The 25,576-nt window shown below is 44.3% G+C and overlaps 1 protein-coding gene across 3 annotated transcripts in view; it reads right to left on the bottom strand.

Moving 5' to 3' along the window:
* PPM1H (protein phosphatase, Mg2+/Mn2+ dependent 1H) overlaps window positions 1-25,576 on the bottom strand; it is a 290,772-nt gene that overhangs the window by 81,519 nt on the left and 183,677 nt on the right. For all 3 annotated transcript variants that reach the window (XM_058426862.1, XM_032173171.2, XM_032173172.2), the window contains exon 5: window positions 13,734-13,818. In XM_058426862.1, coding sequence (XP_058282845.1) covers window positions 13,734-13,818 — 85 coding nt within the window. The remainder of the gene's footprint in view (window positions 1-13,733; window positions 13,819-25,576) is intronic.

Genomic DNA, 25,576 nt, shown 5'->3' with positions numbered 1-25,576 from the left:
CAGATACGTGGCATGCATATATATTATTAACAGGTAAGAATCCAAAGGACATTCCTGAGCACATTTCTTAACAAACCCTGTGTCTAAGAAGGTGATGCGTGTTCAGGACACACTACCTCAAATCATAGTACCTGGGCATTTGAGGAAACAGGAGAAGCGGGCCATAGAAACCAGGAAGAATTCTGCTTACTCCTTCTCTAAAGCAAGCCATGAGACCTAGCTCACCTTCCCCGGAAAATAGATCATTAAGACCTGATTCCAGAGGGGCCCTGCACCATACCCAGAGGAAAGAAATATCACACAGGGATGCCAAGATGATGCCGAACAAACAGGCCTTGCTAAGTACCCTTACCCCTGAGTTTATTACCATTAGATCTTTTGTCCTTTGATCAAACTTCTGTATGACTGTCCCTAAAAATCCAGTTTGCCCTGTTTCCTTGGGGCTTTATTTCTGAAGACATCTGTGTGACATAAGCTTATATTAAATCAATTTGTTTGCTTTTCTCTTGTTAATCTGTCTTTTGTTTTAGGGGCATCAGCCATGAATGGGTAAGAAATCTCTTCTCCCCATACAAGGGTAAGTGTGGAGATTTCAGGAGCTTTGCCTCCTAACAGGAGGATGAGTGAGCCCTTTGATGGTGCTTTAAACCAGGGACCCTTGGGCTCTTTCTGGCTGGTATCCATTTGCCTGGGCGGCTGTGTCAGAAGATCTGTTGAGGCAGATGTCTGCGGGTTAGTTGGGAACTCCTCAACGGCTTTGATAACTGCAGGGGCCACCTACCCTCTCCCTCTGAGGATGTGCAGGTTTGAAAGGGCCTTAAACATTGTGTCACTCCGAGGTGCCTTCACACACAGAGCCTTTCATGATTTCCACAAACTGCTTGCTTTCTCCCAGGATAACAACAGGGTATGATATTTCATCAAACATATATGCCATTAGATGCACCATCATTTTATTACTTCTAGGAAGAAAAAAAGCGGCCAATTAAAATATGCATAATTCTTTCTTAACACTCCAAATTTTAATTTTATCCTTTTCATAAGAGCTGAGACCTAGACACATTTTTATTATCTATCACTATTGTATATATTTAATAAGGGATATAGAAGTGAAGTAGGTTGGCTAAGGTTTCCAAAACTTTTACATTTAGAATCCAGCTGCTGTCATCATTTTTCAACTCTGAATCATGAATGTTCATAATTTTCCGCACAGAAGTGTTGTGTGTTTCACGAGAGCACCAGTGACGCAGCATTTTTTAAGTAATCCACAACAGCACTGGAAGCCTCAAAGCTAAGGGTGCAGAAGTTCTTAAGCCAGCTTTACAATCCTCTAGAGCCAGCTTACCTCCGACTCCCACTTCAGGAATGTGGCTAAACAAGTCTGATTCACACCTCCTCAAACTCCTCCACACAATTAGTTGGATCCAGTGATGCTTAACAAGCCCTTCACTTTTCTCTGCAGGATTTTCTTCCAAGCTGCTGGACACCCATCCCACAAAAGTTTGGTGTGTTGGGCCTCAGGACATTCTACCCCAAAATATGGCACCTTGGCATTTGAGGAAACAGCAGAAACAGGAAAGTCTCTCAACTTCCCCTTGTCCCTCTCCCCTGAAGCAGGTCATAGGATCCTCATTCCAGAGGTGCCCGCCCCATATCCAGAGGAAAGAAACATCTTTAACTCTGAAGACACAGGGATACAGAAGAATCTGAACAAACAGCCTTGCTAAATTCTCCCCAGTTTATTCCCATTAGATCATACCCACTTTATCCAGTTATATTTCTCCATGACTGTCCAGTCTTCCTCAAACTTAAGCATAAACATATACAAAGTTTACCTATTTCTTTAGGTCTTCAATTTCTCATAAAGTCTCCTGTGTCATGTAAAACTTATATTAAATAGATTTGTATGCTTTTCTCTCGTTTATCTTGTCTTTTGTTATGGGGGACCTTGTGATGGGTGAGGAAATCTTTTCCGCCCCTGCAGGTGTCTGCCCTTTTGATGTTCACATCTGTCCAGGAGATGACATGTCATGCCTGTCCCCTGGCTGGCAGCAAAAATCCAATATAAAATTCGGATATGTTAAAAAACAAACAGGTGTCTTAGTTCTGAGGAAATACCGTCATACTCACCCCCCCACTGATACTGATGCCACACTCTTAGATTTCTCCGTCCTTCTGATTTTTCTTCCTCTGTTCCTAACTGACACAGCATAGGTGGCATGATTCATTTTCTGTCATAATCATGCTTACCATAGAAATGATAAGTACTCCATGTGTACCTGTGATGTATTTTTACCACTCTCTCTTTTTTAAAAAATCGCCACCCACCTCCTTACCAGCACATTCAATACTTACTGCTGTTGCATATGTCAAACCCTATGGAGTTAATGGTGTTAAAGGAACTCATCTCAAGAGCTTGGTACAAACAGAGCGAACATATGGTTGCTTAATGAAAAATGAGACGCTAAAATACATGGCTGCACACAATTTGTAAAAACCTGTTGGTTTTCAGAGGAAAACATTTATGCTTGTTAGTCTATTTGTGCAATCATAAAAGTGTATATAGTCTTATATGCACACATGTTTACACATGTACAGTCATCAAAATATTAAAAAAAGTTATCTGAGGGTTTTCTTTTTAATGTACCCATAATTGTGGATATTTTGACCTTTGGACACAGATTACTTTCATTTGAGAAAAAAAAAAACCCTCTAAAAATTAGTTTTTTGAGAACCCAGTGTTTAAGGCAAGTTTTAAAAGATTGTTGAGAAGAGCGTTACTGCTTCTTGTTCTAATAATTTTAGGGAAAGCCAAAATCCTGGAGAAAAGGCAAGCAGGGCAGGGGCCTGGCTCCAATGTGGGGATGTGGAAGCCGCAGATTCCCATCAGACCAGGACAGAGATGTTTTGTCCGCAAAAGCAGAGTGGCCAAACAACTTGGGGATTTGGAAACTTCTTAGGGCCTGCCCAGAATTCAGGTGACCATGACTGGCTAGAATTACTTCATGTGTACTGGTCTGTGCCTCTGGAAGCATTGCTCAAGTCAGCATTCTGGAGTCCTGAATCTTTGAAATGATTTTACTTTGGATTTACCGTAAGCAATAAGCCCAAACTCTGTAAAGTGTTGGGGGCGGGAATTTGTTAGTTTGCTAATAATTTACTGACTTTTTTTTTTTTGAGACAGAGTTTCACTCTTGTCACCCAGGCTGTAATGCAATGGCTTGATCTTGGCTCACTGCAACCTCCGCCTCCTGGGTTCAAGCAATTCTCCTGCCTCAGCCTCCTGAGTAGCTAGGATTACAGGCGCCCACTACCATGCCCAGCAAATTCTTGTATTTTTAGTAGTGACAGGGTTTCACCATGTTTACCAGGCTGGTCTAGAACTCCTAATCTCAGGTGATTCACCTGCCTCAGACTCCCAAAGTGCTGGGATTACAGGCATGAGCCACCATGCCCGGCCATGTGTTCATCATTTTTAAAACCTTAACTACACTCCAGTGCCCAGCATAGCACCCACCATAGTAAAGGTGCTAAATAAGTATTTGCTAGAAGAATGAATACAGGACATTCTGACCTGCTCTACAGAATCACAACTTAGTGATTATTTAAACTATAAAATAACACAGCCTTCAATCTTTTGAAAAAGTTAAAACTAAGGCCTATATTGTATAAAAACCATCTTGGACCCACGTAGTTTGGATTTAGTTAACTTATAAATTGATAGATGTCTTCCCATAAAAAGACATGTGCATGGCTGCACGTGGTTTTTAAAACCCCATGATGTTATTTTACAATCCTAAGACTATCTAAATAATAACGCTTTGTCTCTTTACTTAATAAGCCTGCAGATGAGAAACCTATAAATTAGCGGTTGATATTAAAATGCAATTATTATTATTATTATTATCATTATTATTATTATTTGAGACGGATTCTCACTCTGTTGCCCAGGCCGGAGTGCAGTGATGCAATCTTGGCTCACTGCAATGTCTGCCTCCCAGGTTCAAGTGATTCTCCCACCTTAGCCTCCTGAGTAGCTGGGACTACAGGCATGTGCCACCATGCCCGGCTAATTTTGGTATTTTTAGTGGAGACAGGGTTTCACCATGTTGGCCAGGCTGGTCTTGACCTCCAGAACTCAGGTGATCTATTCCCCTCGGCCTCCCAAAGTGCTGGCATTACAGGTGTGAACCACCACGCCCAGCCTTAAAATGCAATTTAAAGTGTACCAGCCCACCCTCCGATTAAAAAAAAAAAAAGGATCTCTTCCTGTACCTCCATTTTAATTTTAAATTTTGAGGTTTTCCTTCAAGGAAACACAACAGAATGCTACTAAATGAGGGGAGAAGGTGGAGGTATACCCCAAGTTCATGTGTGTGCCACAAATATCACCTGGGGGGAAAAGCTTGATAACCTCTGCCCTAGCAAGTCCAAATGCAGGTAACCAAGACTCTTAGGGACTCTAAAGAGCACAGATTTGTTAAAAAGAGAATAGGACATATCCTCGTCACTTAGTGATCTGAGCAGCTAAAAAAAAGGAAACTTACAAACGTGGTTATATCTGGCCAGGAACAAGGACACCTCTCAGGAAAGGATGCTGGAATAACTGACTGTCAGGGCAGGACACCAGAGTTGGAGTAGGGGAATTGGATGTCTTTTTATGGCCACTCTCCTCTCTAGTCCTGAGCAGAAACTGGTTTCAAAGGAAGAGAAGGGAGATGAGCATTGCACTGTGGAAAAATACAACTCCGTCCCAAAGAAAGTCTCTGAGTACCCTGAGGGATGGAGGCAAAACAAGAGGGAACAAGCCCAAAGAAGAGGCACCTTCCAGAACCTTCCAGTAAGCCTCTCACTAGGGAAGAGGGAGGCCAGAAGTCTAGAGTAGGTGAGCAACCTGAACCCAAGGCTGTCGCACTCTAGATCACATGGCCCTGAGCTCCACCTTCCTGGGCTCAGGGAGAGTTTTGAGCACCTCAGCAGGGCAAGGAGAAAAGGGTAGCTGGAAGCAGGGAACTCAGACCCCAGGGAGGGAAACTAGCCCTGGTTATGGGAGGAGTCTAAGGTGACCAGGGCTCCAGCGGAGGGCTGAGCACCAGCCTTCCAATGGACACAAAGATGGGGCTTCGAGGTTACTCAAAATTGCTTGCTAGGGAATACAAAATGCTTCCTCATTTTATTCCTCCTTTTGATAATTTTTTTTTCCTGTTGCTTTGTGGTCAGCTGGCCAGTGATTAGTGTCAGCCAAGAAGGAGACTGTCCCAGGGCTTGGGGTTGCATGAATTCCCGATAAAGGAATTCATGCAACTAACATTTGAGCCCTTACATATGCTAAGTACCAGGGACTAGGGGTATGGGGCTCAAAGAACACAAAAAGAGGCCCCTCTGCTCAGAGCTGACACACACGAGTGAGGGAGGCTGAGGACGGCTTACAGGCAGAAATGGAGCCATTCACAGGGACCAAGGAACACAGTGGGTCACACACTGAAGAGGATCAGAGAGAATCTGCAAAGGAGCTTAAGAGTTGGTCAGGCAAGAGCTCTATGGCAAGTGTGGCCACAGCAAAGGCAGGGAAGTGGGAGACAGCACGGCATTTGGAGGTATTCCTAGGAGAGAAGAGAGTGGGGCAGAGAGGAGGCAGGGGTGCAGACATTGGCACCAAAGATAGCCCCTCCTGCAAAGGGTAATGTGCAGTTAAAGAAAGGATACATAGAGTTAAATAAACTGAAACTACTTAAACTTTTCAGTGAATTATATGTGGTAAGGTCCTCTCATACGCATACAAGCTGATGAAGTTTCACAAATTGAACACATCTGTGTAGCTGGCATCCAGCTCAAGAAAGAACATTACCAGCATCCTGGGACCAGTGCCTCACCATCAGGACCCCATCCAATCACTGCCACTGCCCCAAAGGGGCACTATTCCAACTTCAAGACTGGTCTTGCCTGTTTCTGTGCTTCATCTGAAATCCTACAGGATGCCCTCTTTGCTGGGTCTTAAGTCTGCGAAATTCATCCATGTTGTGTGTAATTGCAACTTGTTCATTCTCTGTGCTGTATGTTAATTCCATCCTGTGACTATTTCATTATTTATTTGCCCATTCTACTTTCCAAGGGCATTCAGATAAGCCATCATATCCCCCGTGACCTGCACATACACATCCAGATGGCCGGTTCCTCCCTTAACTGATGACATTCCACCACAAAAGAAGTGAAAATGGCCTATTCCTGCCTTAACTGATGACACTATCTTGTGAAATTCCTTCTCCTGGCTCATCCTGGCTCAAAAGCTCCCCTACTGAGCACCTTGTGACCCCCACTCTGCCCGCCAGAGAACAACCCCCCTTTGACTGTAATTTTCCTTTACCTACCCAAATCCTATAAAACGGCCCCGCCTCTATCTCCCTTCGCTGACTCTCTTTTCAGACTCAGCCCACCTGCACCCAGGTGAAATAAACAGCTTTATTGCTCACGCAAAGCCTGTTTGGTGGTCTCTTCACACGGACGCGCATGAAAGTTTCCCGTTTAAGCTGTTACAAACAGTGCTGCCATGCACGCTCTGGTCTTTTGGTGAACATTCGTAGACATTTCTCTTAGGTACACACTTAGGAGCAACACTGCTGGACCACAGCACTTTCAACTTTAGGGAGACTGCCAAACTCTTTTTCAAAGGATTTGTTCCAATTTCCACCCTCATCAGCAGAATGTGGAAAATAAGAATACTCATGTGTTAAATAAGATAAATGAGATGGCAGATTCCACAACAGAAAATCTTTTGTAAAGTTCTCTGACTAAAAGCTAGAATCCTCTACCTAAAACTTATACGTTAATTAATTTTTTTAATGTTCAGACCTCACAGCATTTGAGAGAAAGTAATCAAAATGAGAATTTTCCATTTATAATACGTATCTTTTTTTTTTAATTGAGTAATCTCTCCTTTTTCTTGCCCTTAGAGGGGGAACATCTCATCAGATTATACGAGAACAGGATTGGAAGCCTTGCAATTCAAGATGAATTATCAAGATAGAAAGTCTAAGGTCAAGAATGAAATGAAATTAATAATGTCAGCCAAGCCACTGGTGATCACTAACAGTCACGCTAACAGTCAAATGAGACAGCTTTTCCAGAGCCAAGGCTGGCTGCCTGATTTACAGTGCAGGAATAGAATACTTTGGTTTGGGTTAGAAAAAATGTGAAATGGCTGAGACCCAAATATGTATAGGTTGGATTCTTTCATAAAGAACTCTGTTCTTAATTTGTTGTCAAAAATCTCAAAGTAACAAGAACCAAGCTTGTATATATAAGCTATTACAGAATTGAATACGAATAAAATTCTGCCTGGTTTATGAAGGTTTTAAGAGAAATTCACATTTAAATTTCTACATGATCCAGGGCACCTATTGTAAACAGAAAAAATACCACAATAGCTTTTAGTCTGCCATTTTATAATTAGAAAATTGAACCTCATATGCCATTTTATGAAAGGGGGTTAAATGAGGAAGTAGGTGGGACTGGAGTGGATTTTTTTATGATTCAGACATTCTCCTGAGGAGCAAAGCACAGAGATGGTGAAACTGTCTCTTTCTGAATAAAGCCAGGCTTGCCGGGTTTAGCCACCTGCTCTCAAGGTTAGGTGGGACGCCAAGGTGGTGCACCTGTCATTTTGACCCACCAGCACACTTGAACCTCCCCAATTATAGCCTCCTGTCTTCAAAGCAGGTTCAGGCTTAAGGAATACTTTTCTGGAGACAACTCTTGAGCAGGAAAAATCCCAGAGAGCGAAGCAGCACCAGGGAAACAGCAGACAAACAGAACCCGGCTCGGGGTTGAGAGCTGGGGGTAGCTCCAAGGACGTTGCAGGAAATCACCTCAGATACTGTTGCACTTGTGTTCATCAAATATGTACTTGAAACCCACATTCATCTCTTCTATACATTGCCCTTGATGAAAAACAGCTGCAAACTTGGATTATTCTGCAAGGACAGAAGTACGTTATTTGAAGATATGATGACACCGGCACAACTTAATGTAATCAAATCAGAGTTTATAAATATGTCCCGGCAGAATGGAGGGAAAACCATCACTCTCATACCTCAGGGCTATGGATGTCTCCTGAGGGAGATCCATTTCTGGCCGTGACCTGAAGCAAAGGTAGGGGTGATTTCCTTGAGGCCACACCATCAGAACAGTAAAATCTGTGGTAAAATGTCCATCAACCAGACGCCCTTCCCTCCTATCTGAGCACTGACTCCACCAAAACATTCTGTCCAGCTTGGTGAAGCCCCTTAAATATTTTATTTCAATCACCATGGAAACCTTAAAAACAAAACCCAGCAACAGAAGAGCAAGGGTTAGTCACGATAGCAGGATCATCAGCTCTCCCTGGTGCTCGGGCAGGAGTGCCCGTCCCTTGAACTCCTCATCACACACCTGCCACATTCCGTGTGAACACGTCAAACCCTCAAGCCTGCTCAATTAATCACCCTGCCCGAGAATCTATGAAACAAAGTTCGCATTACCCAGAGAGCCACATGAAGGGCCCTCTGAGGTCAGAATGCAAGACCAAACAAAATTAATGTGCCTGCCACATCCATCATCTTGTAATCTGCTTCCAGTTCCATAATCCCCGAATGACCAGACTGTGCATACCAAGAACACTGAACATTCCTCTTTGATGTGGATCAAAATGGTTCATGTAGAAAGGACTCTGACCACCTTCTTCACTAGCAAGAAAAGCATTAACCATTTCTACAAGTCAAATAGACCTGGGACTGCAGGCATCTGCTCAATGCAAGTGGCTAGGGACCCAGAAGTTTTTTTTTTTTTTTTTTTTTTTAGACGGAGTCTCGCTCTGTCGCCCAGGCTGGAGGGCAGTGGCGCGATCTCGGCTCACTGCAAGTTCTGCCTCCCGGGTTCATGCCATTCTACTGCCTCAGCCTCCCGAGTAGCTGGGACTACAGGTGCCCGCCACTAAGCCCGGCTCACTTTTTTGTACTTTTAGTAGAGACAGGGTTTCACCGTGTTAGCCAGGATGGGGACCCAGAAGTTTTAATGACTCTATCATAGATGTTTCTTCATATACCCTAAATATAAAATCTGATTTACCCTAAGAACAAGGAAAACACTGTTAATTTTTCAGTGACTACTAACTGGTGAGGCCACGTAAAGGAAGATGACACAACTATCATGGTACTAAACTATTTTGTAATCATTCAAGGGAATGAATGTTTAAAATAATGAATCAGTAGGATTACATGCACTTAAAATTATAACACAGTATACTGTATTTTATATTACCATGCAATTACTTTTCATTTTAATTTCTGAGCATGTTATGAGTACCTAAAAGGAAGCATTGCCACCCATTTCATTCAGGAAGGAGATTCACAGACATAGTGTGAGGGGAAGCTAGAGGTCACATGACTCATGACTGGGCTGGGCTGGGAGAAATCCACATCATACTCCTATTTTCCTCTCATAGTTGATACTATTTTCTCCACCCCCTCCCTGCCAAGATGGAGTCTTGCTCTGTTGCCCAGGCTGGAGTTGCAGTGGCACGATCTTGGCTTACTGCAACCTCCGCCTCCCGGGTTCAAGCAATTCTCCTGCCTCAGCCTCTTGAGTAGCGGAGATTAGAGGTGCGTGCCACCACACCCAGCTAATTTTTTTTGGTTATTTTAGTAGAGATGGGGTTTCACCATGTTGGCCAGGCTGGTCTTGAACTCCTGACCTTGTGATCTGCCCACCTTGGCCTCTCAAAGTGCTAGGATTACAGGTGTGAGCCACCATGCCTGGCTGATACTATTTTCAAGATTTTACACTATTAATCTCTAATTCCCTCAAATATTTTACCATAAAGATTTCACCATAAGATTATTTTATGCTAAGAATATTCTAACTCAGGGTCTTTTACGTTCTGATTTTTTAAACTCCTGATGTCTGAGGAGAAATGTTTTTAGTTATAAACTAGAGTAACCCATTTGATTTAGGAGTAAGGATTTAAAAGGATATGGGCAGCATTCTCACCTTTTAAAAATTCAGACATTAGGTTTGGTTCTGTGGACTAATAGTGTCCACACTGATTGTTTAAGAGTGACACCAAATTATGCATTAATCTTAGCAACGTTAAAAATGGTTGTTAAACAAAAACGAGAAAAAAATTACCATGGTTTGCAGGCCAGTGGGATTTTTGCTACCGACTGAATGTATCTCCCCAAAACTCACATGTTGAACCCAAATCCCCAATGTGATGGTATTTAGATGTGGGGCCTCTGGGAAGTGATTAGGTCATGAGGGTAGAGCCCTCATAAATGGGATTAGTGCCCTTATAAAAGAGGCTCCAAGGGAGCATCCTTGTCCCTTCTGCCATGTGAATTTTTTTTTTTTTTAAAGAAAACAAAAAAGCGATGGCCGGCCGTCTACAAATCAGGAAGTAGAGCCCTCACCAGACCTTGACTCTACCAGCACCTTGATGTTGGACTTCCCAGCCTCCAGATCTGTGAGAAATTAATTCTGTTGTTTATCAACTACCCAGTTTATGGTTTTTTGCTACAGCAGCCCAAACAGACGAAGACAGATTTGTAGTGGTAATACTTTAATTCCTCAAACAATAGCTAAATGAGTAGTACTGTGTGTCACAAAACAGTATGGCATGTATTAGTCCTTACACAGCCTTCTGAAGTTTTCTATCCCATTACTGTTGAAGAAATTGGGAGTCATTGAAGTTCCCTGTGGAAATTACATACACTTATGTGACAAAGCTGAGATCTGAAGCCACATGCATCTTATTTCAACCATCCCGAAATATACCGCTGACATTTGGGAATCTGAAAATGTCAGCATTCCTATACTTCCCCCAACCAAGTTAACCTCCCAGGACCATTCTTGTAACATGAAAAGATGAAATCATTTTAAAACAGAAAGTGCAAAAAGTTAACTTATTATTCATTGCCTCTCGTAGGAAAACAGAAACCTGAATAGGAAATGGGCTTCAGTAAAGAGCAGGAGGTGGGCTGTGCATGGTGGCTCACGCTTGTAACCCCCAGCAATTTGGGAGGCTGAGGCGAGAGGATTGCTTGAGCCCAGGAGTTTAAGACCAGCCCTGGCAACACAGTGAGACCCTCCCATCTCTACGAAAGAAAAAAATAACCAGCCAGGCATGGTGGTGCACCTGTGGTCCTAGCTAAACAGAGGCTGAGGTAGGAGGATTTGTTGGGCCTAGGAGGTTGAGGCTACAGTGAGCCATGGTTGTGCTACTACAGTCTAGACTGGACGACAGAGTGAAACCCTGTCTCAAAACAAAAAAAACAGAAAAACAACGGAAGGTGAGGATAGGGCATAACAGAGGCAAGGGAGACAAAGGCTTCATATCCTGCTGTGAAATGTTTGGGCGGAGGGCAGAAGAGAAAGGATTGTTTGGTAATGATCTAGAAGTCAATATGAATATTGTTTTTAATTTTTTTTTTTTTTTTTTTAAAGAGACAAGGTCTCACTCTGTCACCTAGGCTGCCCCAGGAGTGCAGTGGTGCAGTCTCGGTTCACTGCAACCTCTGCCTCCTGGGCTCAAGTGATCCTCCCACTTCAGCCTCCTGAGTAGCTAGGACTACAGGCACATACCACCATGCATGGCGTATTTTTTTTTTTGGATTTGTTTTGTAGAGGCAGCATTTCGCCACGTTGCCCAGACTGGTCTTGAACTCCTGGGCTCAAGCGATCCTCCCACCTCAGCCTTCCAAAGTGCTGGGATTACAGGCATGAGCCACCGTGCCCAGCCTGTTTTTAATCTTTCATTCAGTAAACAAGATACTGGTTCTATATCTCCTCTGTGCCAGGTGCTGTGTTGAATACTGGCAATATGAGGTGACTAAGGTAAGTGGCCTGCCCTCCAGAACTCAGTCTGAAGAGGGAGAGAGACCTAAACAAGCAACACCATATGCTGAGAGCCACACTGCAGGGATCTGGAAGCTGTGGGGACTGACTCCCTAGGAGGATTAGGGGACACTTTGCAGAAGAAGTGATATTTGTGCTGGGGTCTCAAAGAATGAAGAGGAGTTTTCCTAACAGAAAAGAAAGAAAAGGCCATCCAGGCAGACCATACTTCCAAAGGCATGGGGGTCAGAGATCAGAGAAATCATGATATGTCCTGGAAATGGAAGGTAGTTCTCTGTGGCTGGAGCATGGGATGCCTGGTGGCAGTGGTGGTGGCGGCAACATTGAGATAGGACTGGAGATGTGGGCAGGGCCCAGGATTCCAGGAAGGCCAAGAAGGGCGGTCTGCATTCTGTAAATTGCAGGGAGCCAAAGGCTTTTAGACAGGGGAGTGACAAGGTGCGTAATAAGGTCATTTGGATAGCCTTGTGGAATAGAGTGGAGAAAGCCAGACAGGTGGCAGACAGGCCAGCTGTAATGAATTCTACTTGGAGGGACCCTTGCAGCTCAGAGGCCCTTGGTGACCCTATGGTCTAGCTCTCCATTTCACAAGTGATAAACTGAGGTCAGGAAAGGTTAAGAAACTTGCACAAAACTGTCCAGCTGATAACATAGCTGGGGCCAGAATGAAGATCTGAAGGCTGCGGTGGGGTCCTTTCCACCGGCTTAGACTACCAAAGAAAATGACGAGGTCTGAAGCCTGGATTCCCTAGTAGTGGTTTCAAGTTTATCAGCTTAAGACACCACCACAAAGGTTAGAAAGCAACAGTAGGTGAAAGACTGAAGTACTGTTTTATAATCATTTTGGATTCCTGCTGTCTTATACACCAAATAAGTAGTTAAAGCGACACAGTTCATAGAATAAAGTGAACGAAAACACAGACACGGGAATGGAAGGAAAGTGCAGAGCTACTTTCTAAATCGACCAAATTAACTAAATCCTGACCACACACACTGAAATGCAGAGATGCAAACAAAGTCCTTTTTGAGTAGCCTGGATCAAGTCTTTCCTAAGAGCAGATGGGTACTACTTTAGCTGTGTTGTCTACAAAGAAATCCAGTTGGCGAGAAAATATTTCATCCACAGCACTATGATTCACAGGGTTAGTTCCTAGAGGTATCTGCCCCAAGGTCACCTGGGATGATTACCAGAGTCACTTTAAACCAAGATTCTAAGCCTAATACCCTTGCCCCTGGAATCTGAAGACAAGGAAGTGAGTCTATTCCGTTTCCCAGAAAACCGAGCCGGCTCATAATTTCATTCCAAAGAGAATAATCTACATAGAGAACTTATTTTCAGGATAGAAACAGATTTTCTGACACCTGCACCTTTCCCAAAGGGCCTGTAAGACTTCATATCTGAGCATGAAGTAGTCGTGTGTCAGCAGAGACCTTAGAGCTGCCATGTGGGCAGATTCTTCCTCACAACGGGAATCAGACCAAGTTCCCTGTTTGAGTTAAAGTGAGTAGCGGGCCATGGAAGAAGGTATCTGTGTTTTTCAAAACTGCATTTCACATTGTACATAAGAAACCACTAAAAAAAAAAAAAAAAACCAGAGCACACCATGTCTTCAATTGGTCACAGATGGGAGAAAATCAGCCGTAATAATAAATTCACGGAGGTGGAGTGTGTCGTCACACACGGAGCCAGGATGTGTGATCCAGAAGGTGTGTGTGGGGGAGTTAATACCATATGTCATTTGAATGCGGTGAGCCTGCTCCCATGTCAGTAGCAACGTGTTCCTCCAGAACAGCTCTGATGCCATCCCTGATGCCACTGCCCTCTGCCAAGCCTAGATGACTCTTACCAGGTACTGAAGTCGCTGGCGCTCCGTCTCGGGGGTAAATTCTGAAGACATGGGGATAATTTCTCCATTTCTGATGATTATGGCCCTGAAATGGTGAAAATGCATTGTCAGTAGCCAATCTCATAAATGCTCTGATTCTGTTAAAACCATTGCTTGGTTCAGATCACACATGAAATGCCAAGAGATGTTTTTGTTTTCCCACTTGCATGGCAGAGTTCACCGTTCCCAGCTCTGAATCCCTCACCATAGGAGAGGCAGCTCTCTTTTAAGTGCATTGCATTCTAGTTAGCTTATGTTTACGTTTTCTGCTAGCTGGAAGTGTGCCTTAATGCTCCAGCCCCAGGCATACTTCTTGACACACTTCTTGGCACATAACAAATGCTCAGTGAATAAATGGATGGATGGATGAATGAATGAATGATGCAACAGAGTCTTGCTCTACCCCAGGGTTATCCAATAGCACCTTCTGTGATCATGGTAATGTTTTTGTCTGTGCAGTCCAATATGGCAGGCACTAACCACATCTGGGTACTAAGCACTTAAATTGTGGTTAGTGCAGGCAAGGAACTGAATTTTTCATATTATTGAAGTTTAATGAACTTAGCTTTAAATTTAAGCAGTCACATATGGCTAGTGTTGAATGCATTTGACAGTGCGGCTCTAGATCCCTGTTACTCAAATGATGCTGTGGGCCAGCAGCATTGGCTTCACCTGGCAGCTTGTTAGCAATGCAGGATCTCAGGTTCCACCTGACTTACTGTATCAGAATCTGCATTGTAATAAGATCCCCTGGTGATTCATAAGCACATCAATGTCTGACAATGTGTGGCCTACACTGTTGAGTTTCTAGGGTGATATCCTGGGTCCAGGGGAAAAAAAAAAAACAAAACCACTCATCTCAAGGCTCAGGAAACTCATACACTCCAAAAAACGTATCTAAGAGCTATTGCCCAGTCAAGGACTTTTGAGGGAACAGCGGTCCCCAAAGCAGATGCCTACAGGAGAGGCTGCAGGATCGATAACCATGAGCAAGCTTTCCTGGGCCTATTCCCAGAGGTGCCTCCTGTTCTCAGAACTTCTGATTCCAAAGTGGTTCCTGACAGCCACTTTTCAGCTATCGATCGGTTGTGGCAGAATGTAGCCATTTCTACAACAAATGGAAGTGGCTTGGGGAATTGCATTCTATATGAACCCAACAGCTCCCAGGCATCAGGGAGCTAGAGACCTGAGACCCGACATGCTTCTCAGTGAGGAGCCACCAACATGGGAAATGCCTTCGATCAGCTCAGATCTGAATGGATGCCTCCTTCATTCTAGGGAGGCTGCATTCTTTGTGCCAAGAAGCCTCTGGGCATCCCTCTCTCCCACTGCAGAGGCAGTCCCTGACTTGGAAGCAATCCCTATAAATGGCTGCAGCTGTCATGACCCCACCCCCAACCCCTCACCACCTGTGCCCTAGTTGCTGCTGTCATAGAAACGGGAAAGTGGGGGGTCGGGGCGGGGGACAGGGGGCGGTGGCGGCGGGGTGGGGGGGTCAGTGCATCCAGGAAGGGAAGGAGTGATGACAAAAATCTTAGGGGCTTTAGAGAACTTCTGACTCTAGGAAGAAAAAAAAAACAGTGGAAGCTGTGAGAAAATGGAAAAGTTTAGGGGAACTGACTGTGAGAAGATGAGGCCTCTTATAATACTCCTTATCACTTTTATTATGCTGTCTGAAATAGACAAATGAAAGATTCCTTCTTATAAACAGGAGCCACTTGTAAAATGCAATCATTATTACCCCACCCCCACTAAGGTGTTATCCACCATTCACAAATCAGTGTGAATTAATTCCAATGGTCTTTGTTCTAATTACCAGGTGAGTATGACTATAATAAGAGAGTAGGAGTTTTGACAGGATGGAGAAACACAGGAGAATTTGAAAGGGGGCGGGGTCAGGAAATTCTAGGTTTGGGCCTAATCTTACAGGATCTACAGGGCCCCTGAGAATCCGGGGAGCTGGTGTGAAAGTTATTATGTGATAAATTCCAAAGGTAATCTCCTCTTTCAAGATTTTCCCTAAAGCTACTCTTAACTTTTTCCTCTTTTTCCGCACAGCCCCTGAATTGCAGTTGAATTCCCAGGCATGGACTAGGAAGAGCCAGCCATGCCCAATCAGGCCATGGAAGCATCTCCTCTAGGACCTGAGTGTCAGGAGCTCAGGGGCCTGGTAACGCCAAAGGCTTAGGTCATGCCTGTCACAAAGCAGGGGCCCAGTGAATGTTTGCTGATTAAAGGAGCAGATGAAAGAACTTAGAAGAAACTGTTCCTTGAATTTGAGGCAGGAAGAGAAAAGAACTAAAAGGCAGCAGATGTTCACTTAACCAAGTCACATGGGGTAGATTTTACAGAGGAAAGAGGGGCTTTCAGCTAGACACTCACTGCTCCTCAGCTATCTTTTCCTCTTCTCTTCCTGACCGGAGCTCGTCTCTGTCACTTCCCACACCTTGGGGTTCTCCCAATGTCAGTTACTCCCACTCCTCTATTTCTGACCTCTCTTTCCACTGGATCACTGCCCATAGAACAAAACCATGCTAAAGCATTCTGTTTAAAATCAAAGTCAAACCAAAACCAAACAGATGATACTCTCCTAATCCAAACTCCACCTTCGAAATGTCCTTTTTTTCTTTCCTAAGAACCTAAGCCTCAGAAATGGATAATAATCTACATTCAGGGTCTATCTACTTCCTCACCTCCCATGGATCCCTCAAACAGAGGTAAGTTAACTTCTTGCCTCCCTCTACACCCAGCTACTGTCACCTGAGTCAACAAATGGCCCTTTTGTGGCTACATCCCTTGGGCATGCCATCGTTCTGATCTCCCAGGCAGCATCTGACTGTCTACTAACCCTGGCACCAGGGATACAACTTCTTCTCCTGGTTTCCCTCCCAACTCCCAGGACATTCTCTCTCCAACTTCTCCGCCCCTTCTTTGGTGTTGTGGACTATGATTCTGTCTCACTATTCTCCCTGGGTGCTCTCATTCCCTAAATCCTCAGCCGCCAAGGTTAGGTTAGGTTAGATCCCTATCCCTCCATACGTGTTCCCTTAGCCTGGTCCCTCTCTTAATACAGAACTCATCACATGTTATAATTGATTACTTAACTGTCTGCTTTCCATGCTAGCCTGTAAGCTGGACAAGAACCATGCCTGTCTTGATCAACACTGCAGCCCTACTACTGCACACAGTGCCAGGCCATTGTAGGCAGGGCTATGTAATTTCAGGGTCCAGTGCAAAATAAAAACACAGGGCCCCCTGATAAAAAAAAAAATGGAGAATTTCAAGACAGCCACAGCAGAGCATTACACCAAATGTGAAGTCCTTCTGAGAGCAGGGCCCTGTGTGGTGCACAGGTTGCATGCTCACAAAGATAGCCCAGAGTGTATACTCTTAATATTTACTGAATGGATAAATAGCTCCAACAACGACATACGCTGGTGAGTCCAGACAACCTTTCTAGCCCACATATCTCTGTTGTGCTCAGCCTGGAACAGCCAACTGCCAACAGATATATCCACTTCGATGTATTCACTGGCATTTCATACTTAGTAAGGTTCAAAATTAATGATCCTGTCCCCAGCCCCCTCCCAAATCTGTCTTCTAGCATTCTCTTATCTCCAGAAACCACACAATTTTCCACCCAGTTGCTCGTCCCGAAGACAGCCAGCCATTCTCGACTCCTCCCTTTTCTCACCCCACATGTCCAAATAGGCATCCAGGTGTGTAGATTTCACCTCCTCAGCAGCACAGGAATCCCTCTCTTTCCTTGATTCCTGCTAGTGCCTTGGTTCTGGTTTCCATCAGAGCTTATCTGCGTGACTCAGGAGCTCTCCACTGCTTCCTCAGCCCCTGTTCTGCCCTCCTCTGCCCCGTGTTTCATAAGGTCACAAAGGTGATGTTAAAGCACCACTCTCATCATGCCACATTTCCTACCTAAAGCCCCGTCATGGCTTCCCAGCTTTTCCAGTTTTCTTTGTTATCTGGTTCTTGCCTGTATTTCTCGCTTTAGCCTCACTCTTGCTACTCCCTTCACATCTGCTTCTTCCTTCTCATGATCAGCCCATTTCTCTGAGTCAGCTCAGAATGCCTTCTGTTGTCCTCCTGGCCTACCCCCCATGCCCCTTCTCTGTGACCCCGTGGTGTCTATGCCTAGCTGTGCCCTTACCAGTCCTTGCTATGACTATTGGCTTCCATGGCTGTCTTGAACTACCCCGTGGATATTTTCCAGGCAGAGTCTATGTTGTTGTCTCTCAATCTCCAGTGCTCAGTGCCTGGCACGTGCCAGACATGCAACAATCGCTTGCTGATGGATAAGTGGCTAAATAGATGAAGAGGGAGCCGGACTTGAGTGGAGGAACAGAAGAAATCCAGAAATGAGGGCCCTACGTAAGACTTTTCTTAGTAGCAATATTATATAACTTATAGTCTGAGCCCTTAAAAATCCATATGCCTTTTGTTTGGTTTTGCAACAAGACAGCAGGCCTAAGAGGACAGTGTTCTGGCTGAGTCGCCATCGAGAAGCGCCTTGAAATACAAGGGGAAACAAGGCAGTGCCTCTCTCCTTAGTGAGCAAGGCAGGGAGGGGGCAGCAATGGTAGCAGCCCACCATGTTTACTTTGTTTTTTAATTTCAAATTCACACACAATGAGGTATCTGTGTTCTATTACAATATGACTGCCAGGGCAAGCCTGGTTTATTACTTTCTTAAATAGATAATTATATCCAAATCCATCTATGTACAGAATATTTTTTCACTTCCGTTTGAACTACCAAGCTCTTCCTTTAAGAGGCATCCATGGATTAAAGATGACAGCATGTTCGACTGCCAACCTTCCCAGTGCCTACATCGTGATGCCTCTTCCTATGTGATCCTTGGCTTCCTTTTGATCTTTCTCTCTTTCATCACTCTGATCTTGGGATCAATTTGTCAGAGTGCTGGTCTCCAATCTGGAGTAGGGCAATGAGAGGAAAGGGGTTTCAAAGGGAACGAAGTGCATGTGAGAGCTGACAAACCTCATACTGAACAATCAATAAAGTAGGGAAATGCCTTTAAAGCTACAGTCTGTCATCACAGGACCCCTGTACTTCCTAGCTTCTATTTCATTATTTTATGAGATGCTTTTCCTAAGGAAAATTAAGAAAAAACAAAAACCAAATGCCGTGGCTGCGAGGGTGCAAGAGAGCTACGTACACACTCTGACCTTCCTTCTGCGGCCTCAGGCCTGGACTTGTGGATACCACCATGACCAGAATTTGAGTAACATTCCAGAGGTTAAATGAGAAAGTTGCTGGGGTTGAGGTGATTTAATCCATTGGCAATCACCTCCCACCCACTATCCATTCCCATACATAGGGGATGGGTTTTCAGCGTATTATCCAATATTAAGGTTAGCCTTTCCTTTAAAGACTACAGCTGAAATTTATATGACATTAATTCCAGTAAAATCGATGGGGCGTTATTTGTGATACAATGAACAGTAAGGTTTAGGGTGTTCTTAGGAGTCAACTGCAAGAATGGGAGAAAAGGAGGTAAATCAAGGACATTAATAGTTTAAAAAACTCAGGCCAGGCACAGTGGCTCATGTCTGTAATTTCAGCACTTTGGGAGGCCAAGGGGGATGGATCACTTGAGATCAGGAGTTTGAGACCAGCCTGGCCAACATGGTGAAACCCCATCTCTACTAAAAATACGAAAATTAGCTGGGTGTGGTGGCGGGCCCTGTAGTCACAGCTACTTGGGAGGCTGAGGCAGGAGAATTGCTTGAACCTGGGAGGGGGAGGTTGCACTGAGCCGAAATTGCACCACTGCACTCCAGCCTAGGCAACAGATTGAGACCCCATCTCAAAAACAAAAACAAAACTCCCCCTGGTCCCTGCCCCAAATATTAGCTATATGAGAGGATAAAGGTAATTTATTCCTAACCAATGAGAATTTTGAGTTACAGACTAATTCCTAGAAAATCCTGCTACTTCTCTCCTCTAATGTTATATTTTGGAGTTAAAAACACATACCTTTATTCCCCTAGTCTAAATATTAAGTGATTAAGAGAAACGGAGGGTAAAACAGGATGCTCACTTCAAATATTAACTTGATTTTACAATTTTTCTTAAAGAGATCATATTAACTCTTGTTATATCTCAACTCTGTGATGTTCTCAGAGCAGGAATGACATGTGCCAACAGACATTTAACAAACGAGCAGAAGAAAAAAAGATGATAAAAAATATGATTAGGCAAATGACAGAAGGAAAAATGCAATGTTTAATAAAGATATGAAAAGATGCTCAATCTCACTAGTCCATGAAAATGCACACTAAAGTAAAAGCAATATATAATTCTGCTCATTAGGTTGGGAAACATTAAAAAAAAATCAACAATATATAGTTTTTTTTTGTTTTTTTTTTTTTTTGAGACGGAGTCTTGCTCTGTTGCCCAGGCTGGAGTGCAGTGGCGCAGTCTCGGCTCACTGCAAGCTCTGCCTCCCGGGTTCACGCCATTCTCCTGCCTCAGCCTCTCCGAGTAGCTGGGACTACAGGCGCCCGCCACCACGCCCAGCTAATTTTTTGTACTTTTTACTAGAGACGGGGTTTCACTGTGGTCTCGATCTCCTGACCTCGTGATCCGCCCGCCTCGGCCTCCCAAAGTGCTGGGATTACAAGCGTGAGCCACCGCGCTCGGCCAATACATAGTTTTTATAGAGTAAAAGTCACTTTCATAATGGGAATGGGAATTGTTACACCTTTTACATTGATTACAATTATAATTACATATCCAATGGTTCAGTCATTCCACTTTTGGGAATACATTCTAAAGAAATAAAAGACTCAGTACATAGGATATACATACAATTCAGACTTTTGACATTATTCACTGGGGCAAAGACTGGAAACAGCCTGAATGACTGTCAAAAGGGGAACTGTTGAATGGATTGGCTTGTATTCTATAAGCCATTATACAGTCATTAAAAAAGAAAAGAAAAAAAAAAAGGCCAGGCGCTGTGGCTCACACCTGTAATCCCAGCACTTTGGGAGGCTGAGGTGAGTGGATCACTTGAGGTCAGGAGTTCGAGACCAGCCTGGCCAACATGGTGAAAACCCGTCTCTACTCAAAGTATAAAAATTAGCTGGGCGTGGTGGTGGGTGCCTATAATCCCAGCTATTTGGGAGGTTGAGGCAGGAGAATTGCTTGAACCCGGGAGGCAGAGGTTGCAGTGAGCTGAGATTGCGCCACTGCACTCCAGCCTGGGCAACAGAGTGAGACTCTGTCTCAAAAACAAACAAACAAAAAAAAAGGAGTGAAATTCTATTTTGTGACCTGGAATTATCCATGATATAGTAAGTGAGAAAAGTAAACTGCAGAGTAATGAGTGGTACAATCCCATTTTTGTAAAAACAAAAGCTATATATAGATATTCCATCTATGCGAAGAGTCTGATTCAATGCCCAAATCCTGTGTGCGATGTTTCAGGCCTGACCACAGGCCATTACAAAGGCTCTGTCCAGCAGGCCTCATGGGGGAAGCTGCCCTCTCCATACCGGATGTGGTGCACAGTCCCTGCACTGCAGCCGCCGGGACAGCTGCAGCCCAGGACTCATACCCCACTAGCCTAGGAGTCTCCACTGAGACACTTCACTGCTCTGACTCAGTCTTCTTGTCGTCCTTCCCCTTCTCTCCCTGGCCCTCCAACCCTCGGTCCACAAAATGGCAAAGCCTTTAGTTCAGAGCTCTGGGCAGTGAGACTCCCTCCTGCCAGCGCTGCATGTCATCTGCCAGACCTTCACCTGGTGCCGTCCTATGGGGAAAAATGGAAGAGCACTTTCCTCTTTGCCTCTTGCCAGGACTGCTGCAGTAAGCGAAGAAAGGGTTGATTGTTACTTTCAGTTTGGTTCATTGTCCTACCTGACCACTTCGACACCTGGCAGCTTGATAACATATAATTATGTTTGAGTGAGTGGCAAGGAAGTTATCGAAGTGGGAGAGAAAGTTAATTTTTCTTTTTAAACAATTTTATTATTTTTAATTTTTTAAATTATTATTATTTTCTTTATAGAGACGAGGCCTCACTATGTTGCCCAGGCTCGTCGCGAATGCCTGGGCTCAAGCAATCCTCCCACCTCAGTCTCCCAAAGTGCTGGGATTACAGGCATGAGCCACCGCACCTGGTTAACTTTTCTTTATATATTTTTGTATTATTTGACTGTTACAGGAAACGCGTGCTCCTTTTGTAGGTTTCAAGAGGAACTGATTTGCCCAGATTTGGCTATGCAGTCACAGAAGACCTAGAGTCTTCCTGAATGCTGATTCATCTTTGTAATGTTACCACCCTTCATGAACCCCATGTGCCTCAAGCACGTCTCCATGAAGTTCTACTAGGTGGCCCAACCACATCTCAGAGGCCATTATTTGGAGCTCAGGCACAGCAGCACAACTATCCTGCATCTGTTTCAGGAGCCACTAACTGAGAAGCCAGTGACTGAATCTTCTTATAAAAATAAGAACTGGTTAAGCCTAAAAATGTCTGCACATTTCTATATCACTTGTGCTTTAAGGAAAGAACCCAGAAAAATAGGTTTAGAACTACCAATCACATTCAAAATAAAAGTATAAGAAGAGGTTCCAAGTGAGGGATTAAATGCATGACTAAAGAATTCATCAGCTCTTCGATTGAAGGTTAGATCTTGTTAATCTTAGCCATATAAAGAAGTTTAGACCAGGCGTGACGGCTCACACCTATAATCCCAGCACTTGGGGAAGCCAAGGCAGGAAGATCACTTGAACCCAGGAGTTGAGACCAGCCTAGGCAACATACTGAGACCCTCATCTCTACAAAAAATAGAAAAAATTAGCCAGGCGTTGTGGTACATGCCCATAGTCCCAGCTGCTCAGAAAGCTTAGATGGGAGGATCACTTGAGCCCAGAAAGTCGAGGCTATGATGAGCTATGATCATGCCACTGCACTCCAGCCTGGGCAACAGAGCAAGATCCTGTCTCCAAAAAAAAAAAAAATGTTTAAAAAGGTGTGATCTTCCCCCATAGCCTGGGCATTCTGTACCAGTTTTGATACATGTATTTCACTAGGCACCCAAGAACTGACTTGAAACTATGCCCACAGGCTCTGACAGTATACATCCAGGTGTGATTTATTCAGTGGCCATAGGGAAATTTTCAATGTGTTCAATCAGTAACACTGATAAAACAAAACCAAACCAATACAAACCAAAACACCACTGCCAACTCAATTACCATATTCATTGCCTATGGGCTACCTACCACCATGGACTGCCAGAGTTCCAGGCCCAGACAGCTACCCAGGAGTCTGGAGGTAGCAGCAGGATGGGAAAGCCACCTCCCCTTCATACATCACTACTAGGAGTAAATGGAGTAGGGGATGTCCTTGTTGTGAGGCAGCAAACAGCCAATTACGCCTTCTACTGCCTGGGAGCTATCTCCCTCGTTCCGGGGCAAGCAAAACTCAACTTACAGTGTTGTGTGGCATGGTTTCACCCTGCAGAATAAGGAACTTTCCTTCTAGATGGTCTCAGAAATGTTCTTCCTTCACGGAGCCCCAACACACAGGGTGCTACCGGGTTTGAATAGTAGAAGCTCATTCACACCCCCTCACTTCTAAATTTCCTAATATGAAATGATATTGCCTCAGTACACTGCAGAGCTACTTTGTCACTGGCTACAGCTATAGAGAAAGCTTCAGATTCATGCAAATGAGTAACAAATTCTTTCTTTCCTTTTTTTTTTTGAGACGGAGTTTTGCTCGTCTCCCAGGCTCGAGTGCAATGGCGCGATCTTGGCTCACTGCAACCTCCGCCTCCCAGGTTCGAGTGATTCTCCTGCCTCAGCCTCCCAAGTAGTTGGGATTACAGGCATGTGTCACCAGGCCTGGCTAATTTTGTATGTTTAGTAGAGACGGGATTTCTCCATGTTGGTCAGGCTGGTCTCAAACTCCCGACCTCAGGTGATCCATCCGCCTCGGCCTCCCAAAGTGCTGGGATTATAGGCATGAGCCACTGTGCCCAGCAATTTTTTAAAAGTTTTTAGAGATGGGTACCGGGTTTAAGTGATCCTCACACCTAAGCCTCCGAAAGTGTTGGGATGGCAGGCATGAACCACCATGCCCAGCGTAAATTAAGTTTTAAGGTGAAGACAAAGTTTGGAGAATCAAGTAGGGCAAATGTAGGAACACTCTGTCAGCACCTTCTTCTTGTAACCCTCAGAAAGCCTAAAAGCCCATGTTCTGCCAGGGTACATTTCAGAGCACACTTTAGCCCTTCTGCCCTCTCAAGGTGAAAACCTTTTGTCTTAAAACCAGACAAAATCCCAAAATTCACAGTCAAATAATAAATAGGTGCCATGTAAACATGGCATGGAGACAATAGGCATAGAGCTTTTCAGCCTCAGTAGAAAGCTTTGCCCATGTGGCAGAAGCCACTAAGTACTCCCTCTGCTCTAGATACACAACAACGACCTATAACATGAGGTGGGAAAGAGAAAGAGAAAAAAATTATACACGCACACACACACAAATATATAGTCAAGCTAAAAAATAAAGGTAGCATCTCTCTGTAGAGTAGAAATGGAAAAGAAATCCAAAATCCCCTAGCTGCTGGACTTGAGAAGCAGGTAATGGTGTCCAGGAGTCCAATTTCTATGGAGTAAAAGGTATTAAAAGTCCTCCAAGTGGCCGGGCGCAGCGGCTCACGCCTGTAATCCCAGCACTTTGGGAGGCCGAGGCAGGAGAATGGCGTGAACCCGGGAGGCGGAGCTTGCAGGGAGCCGAGATGGCGCCACTGCACTCCAGCCTGAGCGACAGAAAAAAAAAAAGTCCTCCAGGTGAGACAAAGAGCAGCGATCAAGCTCACATCTGAAGTCCAATTCCAAACCAAGTCATTTCACTTTGTTATACCTTGGTTTCTTCTCTCCGCAGCAAGGAACTTGCTGAATGGCAAAGCAAAGTGCTTTGAGGCTCTAGTTTAAAAAAGTCCTGGGAGTGCAGAAATTCATTCCCATCTTTAATTCCTAAGCAATCAGCCAGCCCTGTAGCATGGAATCCATCCACTCATGTAGTTAAATGTGTTTCAATGTAGAACACACACACACACACACACACACACACACACACGTGTGAGGAAGGGCCTGCCATCATCTACCCTTTCCGGGTTGTTAGGTTCTGACAGTTAACCTGAAAGGCTATACTGTGACAGCCAAAGCATGAAATGATAAAGACTGTGGGGCAAAGGCTAATTGTCAAGCCCTCCTCCAGCTCAGAAGGTTCATGGCTTTGGAGGAAATTCACATATATGTGAGTAATTGGTGGTAGGAGCCTGTGTGTTGTGGCAGAAACAGCACCCGCACCGGCCTGGGAATCTGAAATTATAGGTGCCAGCTCCACAGTGGGCTACTGCTAATTGTCTTTAACTCTGGGCCCTGGCATCCTTGCTGATAACAAAAAGGGTCAGAATCAGGTGATTTCATAGGCAACTTTCAGCGTTGGAGTGAAATGCTTCTGAAAAGAGTCTGATACACACTGGGGTAGGAAAATACTGACAAGGACTCCAGTTACTACTTTTCTTCTCAGGAGGTGATAACCACCACAATTTAGATTCTAAGAAATATAAACCAAACACAGAAGCACCAACATGGGAGAAGCCACCCTTACTACTTCCCTTAAAACATCACAGACAAGGAACCTACTATTGGGCAAGGCCCCCAGTGTAATTTCACTGTTGTCATCAGTCCCCTTGGAACGCAGAGCTACAAACAAAAAGGCATCTCTGACACTGTTAAGAGTA

This window comes from Hylobates moloch, unplaced genomic scaffold (assembly GCF_009828535.3).
Source record: "Hylobates moloch isolate HMO894 unplaced genomic scaffold, HMol_V3 SCAFFOLD_13, whole genome shotgun sequence".
Lineage (NCBI taxonomy): Eukaryota > Metazoa > Chordata > Mammalia > Primates > Hylobatidae > Hylobates > Hylobates moloch.
Note: the sequence above shows the minus strand (reverse complement) of the source record. Positions and strands in the feature narration are given on the sequence as shown.